Raw genomic sequence first — 14377 nt, 5'->3', positions numbered from 1 at the left:
TCCACCATCCTCTCTTTCACCTTTTAAAGTTTCTATAACTCCTTCCATCTTTCTTTTTCACACATTGGTAGTTGTTTGTTTTGCTCATTTACTTTCCTTTCCCATTTTCTTTACATCCTTTCTCACTTTTTCTATCATTTGCAACAATCCTTGCAAATGACTTCTCATTTGTAATATCCTTCTTATTTTGCTTCAATTCCATCATATCTATGGTATTTTCCTATGCCTTTGCCAAGACTTTAATGCAATCCTATGAAAATAGTAATTGGGTACTCTTTCTCGATCAAATAAAATATTTGGATCTTGCCCTTGATTTCTTTGTCACTCAACATTAACAACATTAGGAATTGTGAGAGTAATGGATTGGTAGTTGGATTATTACGAGAATCATTTGGAAGAGATCTATGATACTTTTTCATTGTCTTTTGCATTGTTTCTTCGTCACCCTAATATGTTCTTCCATGCCTATGATTTCCACAAAATAATGGATAAATTAACTGTTGTTCACATTTGTTGGTAATGAAGGTGTGCTAATGCTTTCTTCATCAGCGTTGGCAATAATATTGTGATTTATATCCACCATGTCTTTCGCGAGTCACTCAAGCAAGGTCACTTGTCTTGGTGCTATCAATACCTCATTGATGCTTCCTATTTCTTGACAACCTTCAATCATATTTAATTAAGCACTATCATTTTGAATAGAATTTATAGAATATATATGTAGTTCATGAGATGCAACAAGTTTCAGTTTGCCTTGAATTACTGGGTAGCACCAACATATGCATCATTGTCACCTAATGGATACCGATGCCCCTAAGAGATGCTTAACATCTTAACTGCAACATTTGCATATTCCTTGCAATGTATATAAAAATATTGGTGGCAAGTCATATCAATGATAAAAGCATCATAATTTAGTTCCCAAATTCTAGTTCACATAAATCTATCCTCAATATTAGAGGATATAATATCCCTTTGAGAAGCTCTATTAGTGAGTTATATTAATTCATTTTACCTTTTATCTATGTGATTGTGTTTTCATCCATCCAATTTGATCTCTTAAGATTTGAAGTAATTTTTAAAAGGCTCAGTTACAATCACGTCTAGGTGTTACAACCTATGAATAGTGCGTTTAGGAAATATTAATAAGTCTATTCCTACCTTGTTTACCTACTTCATGATTTATAAAGTTGTGTGGATACCATGGTCATTAAAAAAAAAAGTTAAGTTTGTAAGTGAGACAATACCAAATACAAAATAAAAAGGAAAATCGAATTCATAAACACTTCTTTAGTCATCCATGCATTGGGGTGTGCAACTATGCACTCTCTTGGCTCACCATTTTTTTAGTTTTTTTTTAATTAGCTCTTGAATTTTTTCTTCCCCTTCAAGAAATATATCCTAGGTATCTATAGATCAATTACATTTACACAACAAAATATAGAGATGTAGTCTTTTCTCTTAGGAAATGCTTTTAACATACTTTTTCTAGCTCTCTTGGCAATTACTACATGCCACAATTTCATCTAGCTTGTAAACTAGTCTCATCATAATTCCATATTTTATGTTTTCTATATGAATACAATTGATATGCCTTGGCCTTATTGTCATATGGCTTGGTCACAACTATAGGCATACATTCAAATCTATATGTCTATTTAGGAGGCCATTTGTATATAATACAAACTTTGAATGTGCTTTTCTTGAATCATATCCACCATGCTTTCCTAGGAAATCCATTTTTGAGTGGATTCAACCTTGACTAAGAGATTTTAGAGACACTAGCTTTTAGTTGTATAAACTCTAATCCATGGACCATTTCAAATGTATCCTTACACGAAACAACTATTTCTTTCTCCTCTCATCCAATAATTTTTTTTACACTAATAGGACCTTTCTTATTTGTTTGTGCAAGACCATTTAACCAATAATGTAATGATGTTGGTGTAGTTCCATATTTTTATATAGCTTCTCATAAATATCCATTATATTCAACATTGTTAATTACCTTCATCACATCCTCTTTTGTCCAACCTCTTATAATATTGATCTTTTTGCTTGAACTTGCACCTTGCACTATAATTGATGATGGAGCAACATCTTGAATATTTGCATCATTATTCTCATTGAAATATGCATCACTGTGTTCTTCAACATCTTACCAATTTAGCTCCCAATTTGAAGAAAAATGTTGTAGTTAGGCATCCCGTCATCACTAACCTTCTTGTCCTCCTTATACAAGCAATGAACTTCCTTATTTCCATGATTAAAAAACTCATAAAGCATACAAACATTGTAGAATAATAGAGGTTGATGCAAAACTCTAAAAACAAACTTGTAAACAAGATAGTGTTGATAGCGATCTAAAGAGCAATGTTCAATTATTTCAATTATGAGTTGCAAATAGGGTGCTAAATGTTATACAAATTTGATTGCATTTGAATTTCTTGTGCATGATTTTTGTGCTTTTGAAATGTTTAATGATCCTTGGGGATTGAATTCATAAATTAATGAGTTATGGTCCTTCTATGCATTCTGCATTATAGATTGAACACTTGAGATTGAGTTGTTAAACAAATTAGAAGGTGAGACAATTTACCTATTTGATAAAGTGTGTAAGTAGAAATCAACATTGGGCTCCACATGGATTTGATGTGAAGCTTATTAGAATGCCATTTGCTATAAGCATCTATTAGTGTCAATTCTAACATGATGTAGTTCCACTGAATTTATAGATATTTTTTGGTTTTGTTGAGAGATGTTATATATTGCTGGTTAGATTATTAAGAATTCAGATTTTTCTTTTCATATTTTTTGTTATATTATATCTTTTCATATTTTTTTGTCATATTATATCTTGTTTTATTGAAAGTTTAGGGTTCTATTGTTATATTATATCTTGTTTTATTGGAAGTTTAGGGTTCTATTTTCACTGTAGGCTTTCCTTCTTACCTATCGTGTAAAATGATAGTATTTTTTATTTAAATAATTCTTTAAAAGTCATCTTGATGCAATTACTAACTAATCATATTAAATTTAAGCTATTATTTTTCATAATTAAAATAATGTAAATAAAATTTTATTCATAAATATGAATTTAAATGTAAAAATTTTAAATTTAAATAAAATTAATAAATATTTATTTTAATTTCAGATTTTAAATTTTTTTCTAATCTTTTATTTTAAATTTAAATTTAAATTTATTTCTTATTTTAAATTTTTTCCTCATCTTTTATTTTTAAATTTAAATTTAAATTTATTTCTGATTTTATGTGTGATGAGATTTGGGTTTAGAATAAATTAAATCCAAAATATATTAAACATTAACATTAATAAAAACCTAAGTTCAATAGGTTTTAGATTATCATTAATTTCTCTTTTCAGTTGAGTTGAGCCAACTTGAATAAATAATATTCTTTATTTTTTGTAATAATTTGTTTTTTCCTGACTTTCAAGCCACTTTGCCTGGATGATATTCTGACCATTGTTTTGGATTCGAGTTAACTGGGTTTTAATCCATGTGTTTTTCACATTAGAAAAACAGTCAATCATAGTCTTTGTAACTTTATAGCCACTTTACACCTGTGCCCATTGACGCTATTTTTCAAGTCCGTATAAAAGTGGTTTTATCAGTTGTCATTTAAAAACCAGAAAATAAAGCTGAGGGCAAACAAAAATGTGTAATATATCCATGGCAAAGTTCAAACAACCCTTGAATTAAACGACTTATATTCATGTTTCAGAAGGCACAATACCATAATGGGCTCGAGAGCCAAGGAAGAGTTATTATATTTTTTCCCAGAGAGAAAAAAATGACGAATTATTATGGCCCAAGAAAAATCAGTACTCCAAATAGTCGATAATCCGAAGGTCGAATAACATGCCCACTGGTAATAATGAACGAGCTCTATTCGTTATCGCGGTCGCGAACACATTCCGGAGGCATTTTCGCGTTTCTGGAAATATCGGTGCAGTAATTGTAGATGGTGTACTGCTTCCTCACCCATTTCAAGTACCGCCATTGCCGTCCGTCCAGGTCTCTGAACTCTTCCTGATCCCACCACCGCCGCCCCTGCGTAGCGCAGGCCGATTGCGGAGCAGAAGCCTCGCAGGCATCCACGTGGAATTGCTCGTAGGAGGCGAGGAAGGGCGCCTTGCTCCAATCGGTTTTCTCCAGACCCCCTCGGGTGGCCCAGTCATCTGCATTCCACAGGCTCGAATACAGCTTCATCGGTTGGTTGAATGGGTACCTCACCCCCAGGTCCTTGCAGTTCTTGAACACTCGGATTGGTACCGAGTCAACAAAAAACCTGCACAAAAACCCATCACACCAATCAATATTAACAAGAACCAGGTGCATTTTAAAATTTAATACATTTGCTTTTGCCTCTGTGAAATAAGAAATAGCGAGAATGTCCCGGGTTCGAGTATGGGGCTTACACGATCTGGTACATGTTCCAGAGCACTGCGTAGGAATGGTAATCCTTGGTGGGATCGAACCAGAGATATATGCGATGCTCTCTCTCACCCTTGCCTCCAGTGAATACATTGGTCTGAAGAATGTATGGTTGCCCAGACCTGTTGCCCAAGAATTCGAAGTCTATTTCGTCGTGCTCTGCAGTCTGAGAAGAAAGCTGTTCGCCCCAAAATAAACAAACACACACAAAGTAATTAACACATTTAAAAGAAAACCACAACACTTATTATGAATCTACTCACGTAGTAGGCCGTGACAGTGCCAGCTGAATCACCAGGGACCAGCTTGATCTGCATGCTGAAGTGCCCAAATAGATATGTTCCCTTGGATTCGAACCCCGCACCTGCCAACCCCATGTTTCATCTGAATTTGTTATACCCATCGACTGATAAAAACAAAACGATCCCCAAATATGCAGAAAGAAATGGAATGAATAATAACTTACCATACTGTTTGTTGAGGAGAAGTTCGGCCTTTCGACCACCATGGAATTCTTTGATGTGGTCTGCGCCCCAACTTGCGACATAATTGTTGCCAAAGGGCACACTCACTGGCGTCCTGGGCGTAGCAGCCATTGCAGCAGAATGGAGTAGGAGAATGAGAAACAGACCCAGAAGCTGGGCAGTCTTCATCGCTTCCCACGACATGGATGGTACCAAAGAATGATATTATTTTTCCGAAGGTTGAAGACGGAATAAGTCGGGCACGCGGAGATGAGGAAAGACAGTGGCGGGCAAGGGCTTTTATAGAAGCCAGAGCAAGTATTAGGGTCTGCCTTGAAAGTTCTGGAAAACCAAACACGGAGGCTTCCAGGTATGTTGATTATGATTGTGTTGTAATTATAGCCGAAGATTAGTGGGAGTTCATTGATGTATGGTCCATAATTTCATAAAATCACGAGCATTCACTAAATAGGTGGCAGATACGACTCCGTATATTAATAGAGCTATAGCTAACAAATATAGATGGCAGCTTTACTGTTCATAAAATCACGAGCATTTGCATGTGCCTAGTTGCCGCCATTGTCAACGCGTCAAATAAGACATCAAAGTTTCTTTGTCAGGTTCATCGGAATGGGAAACGAAAGCGGATGGCCGTGTGGGATAGTCGTGGAAGTTTTCTACTTGTTTGGAATTTAGAAGTCACTGTGACATGATGGTGAAATTACAGTTTTATGCCACTTTGAATTCCGAAACCATTTAAAATGTTAATTGCAATGTGAAAGATCTAGAGGGAGCATTAAATTACATGAAAATATGAGCCAAAACAATGACAGAAAACGTAGAGCCTTATTAAATTATAATAAAACACATTTCAAAACTACAATGGAAAAACCAGAGCCGTGAGTCGAGTCGGTAGTGCTGGTTTGATACAGAGTTTCTGCACGACACTTCCAGTAATTGGTTCTGCATGACTGTAGGAGACGGCTCAGAATCAACCCAGCACCATATGCAAAGTAAACTGAATATGACAAGGATTGTCTTGGTAATTATTGTTAATTATTTTATGACGAGTATAAGATTGTTTTGCTAATTATGGTTAATTATGTTGATAGTGTTTTTCAATTGAATATTGAATATTATATTTTTTTCCATTTCATTCCAATCTTTATTTTATGCTTATAAATGGATATGGTAATATGTTTTCATCATCTTTTTAACATTATCTTATAGTTTTTATAATATTTACTCTTTTACGTATGTAATTTATAATATTACTTATATTGTACTTTTTAAATTTATTTAATATAATTATAAATTTATTTTATTTTTTTCTCTTTATTTAATTTAATTATAAAATTATTATGTAATTTTTTTTCTCTTTACTTAATATAATTATAAAATTATTTTGTAAATTATACATAATACTTGTAATTATATATCAACCACATTTGTTGATATAATTAGTTAGATTCATCTTAATGATGTAATTAGCATAGATTCATTTTAATTCTCAATCTATCAAACACAGAGAGGGATTAAATCTTTCAGGATGCAAACATTTCCTCAAGTTTCACACGCAAAAAACAGGTTTTCACCTTGAGAGATTTTATCCCTCTGGGTGCTTGATATATTTACATTGGTTATTAATGTAACACATAAATCATTACACATCACCAAAATTAACCTCTACATTGAAATGAATGTCTCTAATGCAAATAGTGAAATAAATGTCTAAATTTCCAATATTTATATAATTAATTTATAGAGAATTATAAAATTCCAAAATTTATAAAATAGATTTATATAAAACAATTAAATTACATTAAATTAAGTCATCAACAAAATTTTTGAATTCCTAAATAAAATTAAGACATTCTCATACCAATTTTGTAGCTGAAGGAGAAAATGAAGCTTTTAGTGCAATTTCTATGTCTTCTGTGATGAATACACGAACTCTTACATGAGCACGTACACAAACCTCTAGATATTCACGCAATAACGCTCTTCAATGACCTCTTTCCAACACGAGCAAAACATCCCTCGATCCTCAGTGAACCTCAGATGAACCTCTCCTCTCACAAAATATTTAAAATAACATAACAGAACATAAACTCATGTGGAACACTTTGAAAAACTTCTCTCTTTTATTGATTTCAAAAGATGAATTACAATGTTAGAAGATTTAGAGAAACTTCAATTAGAGATAGACTGCTTGGGCATTTACTAGACGATACACCTTAAATTAAGATGCACTCCAGAGGCTACCTGGCCCTTTGCAGAATCTGCCTTTGAACTTTCTGAAACAAACATAGACTCAAACTTAATGAGTTCAACCACTTTAGGTTCTTACCAAGGTTGTTAGGCCCTGATACATAGGCTTTTCAAACTTGACTCTAAAAGCGAATCTCTTTGTGATGCAAGCGGATCGAACACAGGCGTTCACAGATGCAGAGCAAGAAGATTATCTTAGAATTCAAACAAGGAAGATTATCACAGACTTCAAACAACAATACTCTCACTCTCAGACTCTCCAACTCCGAATACCCCAATGAGCCTTACTTCTCTCTTTTTATAGGATGAGAAGGGGACAAACATCAGACAATCGTACTGAGATTATGAGATATAGATCAAATCACACCAAAAAACAATCGTACTAAGATTATGAGATGTGGATCAAATCACACCAAAAGTCGGAGAAGTGCTTCGAGTCTCGAAAAATCAGAATTTTTACAAAGTAGAGATTATTCCAAATCCTACGGAAAAGATATTTACAATGTCGATATTTTTGTCGAAAGATCCCACGAAAATCGATCACTATCAAAGTCAAGTGACAAGACATTACTGTACATTGTGGATGCTTTTCAAGAGGAGCCCACGAGAACCCTTGGATTCTTTTAAGTTATGTTCCCAATGGATTTTTACTAGGGAATCGACCACTATTATGAGAGTATGCTCCACTGTTCTCTCATGCTTTTGTATAAATCCTTTGGAGAATCATTGGTTTCCTAAGGATAATTTGATGGTTTACTTTGGTTAAGACTAACCAACAATGACAACCTCTCATGAAGTAGCCTAATATATGATCATCAGAAATATTATTTAGATCTACAATAGTCTTACAGGGAAGGTGAAAACACTTGATGCCATTACACTACATGCACTCCTAGAAATCACTTTGAAAGTCTCTTTCAAAGTACCTTGGATCTATAATAGTCTTATTTATCCCATGTCATCTCCACCATTCCTGTAACCAAGTTGGTTGTAACAGTAATTGTGTAATGAAGACAGATCCAAATTTTAATAATGTATAATGTATTTCTGATTTTTCTTCTCTGCATAAGAGATCCCACCAGATATCTTTATAGCCCTAGAAATTATAGACAGTGTCAGGGAATAAAAGGCTTAGATCCTTTTGTGGCCATATTATTCTTGTAGGATGTTCAGGATATCTCGTTCTATTGATAGTATAATATTTATGGAATGCTTTTGTTCTATTGCTTCCCTCATTCCATATCAGACTGATATCATGAAAAATTTCCCTTAATGCTTCATCTGCAAGATTATAATACATCATTACCCGGATGCGGGTGAAGGTACATATAGTATGGCAAGGCCACATGGCCAGCGAGAGCTGCCACGAGCCAGCCCGTGGAGGGACGAGGCACATCACACCGGTGGAATAAATGAGGGAGCTCCTGCTCCAGTTCGTAATTGAATTAATGTTGGCAGCCGGTGAGAGAAGAGCGCATTCATGGCGCTCAGGTTCCAAGAGAGAGCCATGGATATTAAGGCTGGAGCAAGGCTGTTGCTGCGACATTCTTGGCAAGACCAGTTCGAGGTGCAGGAGTGCTGGAACATTCTCTGCCCTCTGGAGACTCTGGAGATTGGGAATTGGATCAGTGAAGTGGAAATTCTGGTCAGTTCCTCCGTCCATATGGCCAGAACAAGAGAAAGACAACCATGTCGAAGAGGGCCTGGTTCTCGCCCTCCCGCAGCGGCAGAAGCGCATCACCATTGTTGTTGTTGCTACTGTTTTCGCAGAGTCGGAATTCCCCACCTGCAAGTATCTCAGTTCATGGACACCTCCGTCCCGAATGAGGGACCGCCAGGGCCGCCTGCGCTTCCAGCATTTGGCACAGCCGTTTTTAAGTTGGGAAATCTTAATTCCCATATTTCAATCCTCTTTGCCAGAGACGCAGAGAAGGACCATGATGGAGAAAGCAGCAGAGAATTACCCTCTGCGAATCAGTTGGACAAGGTCGAGGAACAAGCAATCGATGCAAAAGGAAAGGCGCCCATCCATATTCAGACGCAGGAGGAGTCGACGTCCAGAGCGGGAGCGGAAGAGGTCCAGGCAGACCCCCAGGAGGGCTTTGGGTACCCGGTCGTGGAGATGGAGCCGGAAGAATTGGAACCAGAAGAATAGCGCCACCATCCATCCTCCTTTCAGGTCCTGTTTTGTGGTCTTCTGTCTCGGTCGCTTGGTCCTGTTTTGTGGTCCTCTGTCTTGGTCGCTTATTATGAATGGGTCTGGTAATCTTTATGTAGGTCCTGCTCTGTTTTCAATTATGTCACTTAGTTTATTATGGAAGTCTGCTAATATCCAAGGTCGCCCCTGCGTGGGTAGTGTTTTTGAGTCTCAGCCCCTGCGTGGGCAATGTCAAAGCTAAACAATGACTTTTGATGAGGTTTTGGGGCATCCAAAGCACAATGCAAGCAAATGTCAGCTGCTATACCACAGTGCCATCGCTGGCCTTGGAAAACTTGTTTCACTGCATGTAATTTCTCTCTGTATATAATATAATTTCCTAGAGTAGTCTTACTGAGAAAAAAAAAAGATTATAATACATCATTGAATTCTTATACACCATATCATGTATCCAAGTGTTGGACTTAGGGTAAATCTTTCTTTCTGGTACAAGGTGTTGTAAGTTCAGATGAGGCTATAGATTTGCATCCATAACTTTGGTGTTTCTTAATTGCCAAGTGGGTTTCCATTTTTCTGCATAGATTGGCTATGAGGTGTTGTTTGGGATATTTCTAAGTGCTTCTTGTTGTGCTATAGGGGCCCATTCAATGACAATAACCATTAGATGATTTTTTTTAGATACTCCTGACCCAAAAAATCTGGTAGACAGTTTCTTTCTCCCCTTATATGCTCAACATCAAAATCGAAATTTGCAAACAATGCTTTCCATCTAGCAAACTTGGATTCACTAGACTTTTTAATGTCTTTTTTCAAAACTTTTTTGAGTGTAGAGGTATCAGTTTTGAGTAAAATTTTCTTGTGTACAAGGTGGAGATCAAACTTGTCAATATAATTCCAAGCTGCTTTGACTTCCTTTTCAATTGTTGAATAATTCTATTCGACCAAATTCCATGTTCCTGAGGCAAATTGTATGACTTGTTCTTCTTCATCTTTTATTTGCTTGAAAATTCCTCCCCATTCAATATTATTGGCATCACTTTCTATAATTTTTGGAAGATTTTCATTTGCAACATAGAGAATGGGTAAAGTTTTTATCTTGACTTTTATTTTCTTGACTGCGGTGGTATGTTCTTTAGTCCATGGTATTGGTTCTTTTTTCAACCTCTGGTCTAGTAGGCTTCGGTCTGAAGCACACCCTTTATAGAAATTTTTGACATAATTTAGACATCCTAAGAATCTCTGTAGCTGCATCTTATCTGTAATTTTATCAGGAAATTTGTCAGCAAAATATAATGCATGTTTCTGTAGTGTGATCTGATCATATTCAATACTATGGCCAAGGAATTTGATGGTTATTTGAAACAGCTCAATTTTCTTCTTGCTTAGTACTACACCATAATTCTTTATTATTTGTGAGAATTTCTAAACATGTTTAAAATGTTCTTCAACAATTTTTGAAAAAATAAGTACATCATCTATATACACAATAAGCCAATCAAAATATGGCTTAAAAATCTGATCCATTATCTTCTGGAATTTGGATGGTGCATGCTTTAAACCAAAAGGCATGACATTCCATTCATAGTGTCCAGCAGGAATACTAGAAGCAGTTTTGAATCTATCTTCTTTTTGTATGGCAACTTGCCAAAAACCAAACTTCATGTCGAACTTGGAGAAGATTTTAGCACCCACTATCCTACTTATCAAACTGCTTTTGTGGGGGATTGGATACGTGTCATCAGCTAGGACAATATTCATAGGTTTGTAATTTATAACCAATCTGGGGACCCCTCTAATATGTTATGAGTGTTTGTTGACATAAAATCCATAACAGTTCCAGGGACTGCTAGATTCTCTGATTAACCCTCTTTTTAAGAGATCTGCAATCTCTTTTTGACATAATACTTGATATTCTCTATTCATAGGAATTGCCCAACTTTTGCAAGGCTTTCTTGCATAGTCTTCTTTGAAGGGAAATTTGATTATGTGTTGCTTCCTATGCCAGAAAGCATTTGGGTTTTCTGAACAACATTGTCTTTCAAGATATTCTTTTAGATCTAAAATCCCATGTTTCAATTTGAGGGATTGGAGTTGTTCTTTTATCCTTAAGGAATTTTTGAAATCTTTCATTTCTTCTATCTTTTGTGTTGTCAGACTTACTTCTTGCATGGTTTGGACCATTGTAGAGATCCTGGGCATTGAGATAAATGGCAGAGTAATAGTCTGCAAAAATCCTTTATGGTTGGGGACAGATATGAAATAACCAGCCTTACCATCTGGTAATTTGGTTGACCCATGTGGCTCAACAACAGCTAGGAAAACATTTCCTAGGATACAATCTATGGGAATATTGCCAATTGCAAATTTTACATTCATACAGTAATTTGAGAAACAAATTGTGGCTTTAGGAACTTCATATTTGAATTCTTGTGTTCCTACTCCAGTAACTTGCCTGTGTGTAGTTGTTCAAAATTTTGTAGGGATTAGCTTTTTATTCAGAACATTAATATCTACTCCTAAGTCTTTTAATGTTATCACTATGAAGATTTCTCCTTGGATATCTATTTTTAACAACACATGATGTCGTTGATATTGTATGGTCATTATTTTCATACTCCCAAATCCCAGATTTTCATGTTGTTTCCCTTCGTAAATCTCTACATTGGGATTTATCTGATAATCTCCTTGCTCTGTTTCTTTTTCTTTTTCTTTTTTACATTTTTTCCATTTTTGTTTTGAGCTCAATAATTTATTTCTTTATATGATGAATTTCATCGCTAACTTCCCCTAGCATCAAGGATTTGGGCTTTGTATGTTGTTGGTTTCTTTGAAAAGTCTTTGTATTCGTTCTATAAGAGGCATCCACAAACAAATCTTAAGAGATGGTACCTTTTGAAGAACTATTAGTGCCTCTGTGCATGGTTTGCAGGAATGTTTCTAGGAGTTTTTGTTTTACTTCTCCTTCTCCAAGCATCTTGATGCTTGAAAGTACTTTAGATTCATCATCATTTATGGTATGTGCCATACACACCTTTTCTTTATGTGTATTTTTTTCATCTTGTTCTTCTGAATCAAATTTTGATTTAGTTTCAGAGAGGATACAATGACATTCATCAGTATCTGTGCAGTCACACTGTTGTACATACATGTTTATATGTTCATCACTATAATCTGAGTCTGAATTGCTAGACTCAGTTGATTCTGGTGAACTACAACAATCTTCTTTCATCAAATGTACTTCCTCTTTGAATTGAATTAGTGGTCTTCTTACCTGTCTCTGAGTTCTTCTAAGGAATTTTTCTTGTGACTTTCTGCCTTTGTTTGCTCTGGATTCTTTTCCCTTAGGACACTTATTTGTTGTATGCCCACTTTGTCCACATAGCCAACAAGTGATCATTTGTTGCCTCTGCATTTTGAGGTGAATATCCTTTGGCACAAAATAATGTGTGTTGGGCGCGATCCTGTAATACCCTTTTCTGGGATGTTTTCTTATTTTCTCAAGGAGATTTCTCGTTGGCTGTTTTTTTATTTTCTTCAAAAATTTTATGATCTTTTTTTTTTTTGTTTCTTGTACAATAGGATCATCAATTGATAATCCATATTTTCTATGGATAGACTTATTGTCAGGTAGTCTAGATAATTTATGTAGAGACTTATTTACCTTCATGCTATTACATAAGCCTACCAATGCTTTTGTGATGTTAAAATATATTTCTCCCCATGTATATGTCTCAAAAGATGTTTGGAAAACTTCCTGCCTTTGGATATATTCTACAAATTTAGATGGAAGTGCTGCTAAGTAGAATTGTTTCCATAAGGCGTTTTGGCATATTTAACCTCATAGATTCTTTGAGTCCAATCCCCATTAAATTCTTTATATTGTGACATTTTTCTGCATTTTAGATTCATTAGAATCATTTCATGTTTATTTGCAATTTCAACAGTTGCTCCACACTAGTGTTCAAGGATGAATGAGGTTAAAGCTCCTATCATGTTATTTTTGGAGTATCCATCCTCTTTATGGAAGATATCTCATTCTTCGTCTTTGACTACTTCTGCTTCCATTTTATCAATTAGAGCAGGAAAAGACTCTACTTCCCACCATCTCTGTAAGGTGCCTATGAAACATTGTATGAGGGTTTTACATGATTCAACTTCATAATTCCACCTCATAAACATTAGTTTGGATTGAGTATACATTTGATGAATCATTTACTTGATTTGACCAGCACTTAGTCCATCTATATTCCATTCTTTGTAGGAGCTAGACTAAAAAGTATGTGTCTCAAGAATTTTTCCTTTTCCATTGAGATTAGGAGCTGGATATCTGGTTTATTGACTAGAAAATGGTCCATAGATGGGAAAAAGATGGTGACTTGAGGAGTCAGGTTTTTCTTCTTTGGATATGTCTTCTAGGAATGAATAAATAGAATTTTTAGGAGACTAAGCTTGTTCTTCAGGTGTTTCTTTGGGGAAGAGAAGAGGGAATTTCTCTATAGATTTGTTTCCATGTTGGATGGGCACATGATGGTTAAACAACATGGAAGTAGGGATGTTTTTATCTTTTGGAGTTATAGTGAGATTGTCAAAATGCTCAGAAAGTTCTCCTATGAGATCTTGAGTGGATTTGAGTTTCGAATCCATTCTTTTATCCATGTCTTTTATTTGTGCTGAAGAATATTTGACAAATCCTTTCAAAACTAAAACTGAAAAATTCATATAAGTCAAGTTCTTATTTACATTATTTACAACAACTTGTATAGTATCAAAGCATTCCTTTTGCTCAGTGGTTTTTGCCATATTCATTTCAAGCCCTTTAATTATAGAATTTGTCTAATTGATTTGTTCACTGGATTTTTGTATCCTTCCATCTATCTCTAGGGTTGAGTCATCTTTTGACACTAAAGGAATGGCTTTGGAAGTGTTTATTGCTTCTCCTAGCACAATTCCCTTGAATGGAGGGAAAGTACTGTTTATTTCTAGTTTTCTTCCATCACAGGCTGTTAAGGAATGTTTTTGTGTAGATGA

The 14377-nt window shown here is 35.2% G+C and overlaps 1 protein-coding gene across 1 annotated transcript; it reads right to left on the bottom strand.

Annotated features, from left to right (window-relative positions):
* Positions 1–3712: 3712 nt before the first annotated feature.
* Positions 3713–5258, bottom strand: LOC149246450 (xyloglucan endotransglucosylase protein 2-like). Its single transcript, XM_089455694.1, has 4 exons — positions 4923–5258; positions 4720–4820; positions 4441–4634; positions 3713–4310 (listed from the first exon to the last, which is right to left on the bottom strand). Exons 1-4 carry the CDS (start codon positions 5122–5124, stop codon positions 3908–3910), a joined length of 900 nt encoding a protein of 299 aa, XP_089311820.1. The 5' UTR covers positions 5125–5258; the 3' UTR covers positions 3713–3907.
* Positions 5259–14377: the final 9119 nt, after the last annotated feature.

Source organism: Pinus tabuliformis, chromosome 7 (assembly GCF_031772625.1).
Source record: "Pinus tabuliformis cultivar Carrire ecotype Pingquan chromosome 7, CPIR1, whole genome shotgun sequence".
NCBI classification, from domain to species: domain Eukaryota; kingdom Viridiplantae; phylum Streptophyta; class Pinopsida; order Pinales; family Pinaceae; genus Pinus; species Pinus tabuliformis.
The sequence above is the reverse complement of the archived record's forward strand: the minus strand, read 5'-3'. Positions and strand labels throughout refer to the sequence as shown.

Bases quoted from the DNA above. Each gene is read 5' to 3' on its own strand.
- LOC149246450 (XM_089455694.1), bottom strand. From the start codon at position 5,124: ATGTCGTGGGAAGCGATGAAGACTGCCCAGCTTCTGGGTCTGTTTCTC. The intron at 4,635-4,719 runs GTGAGTAGATTC...TGGGGCGAACAG, and splicing joins GCACTGTCACGGCCTACTAC to CTTTCTTCTCAGACTGCAGA. The intron at 4,311-4,440 runs GTAAGCCCCATA...GTTTTTGTGCAG, and splicing joins TGGAACATGTACCAGATCGT to GTTTTTTGTTGACTCGGTAC.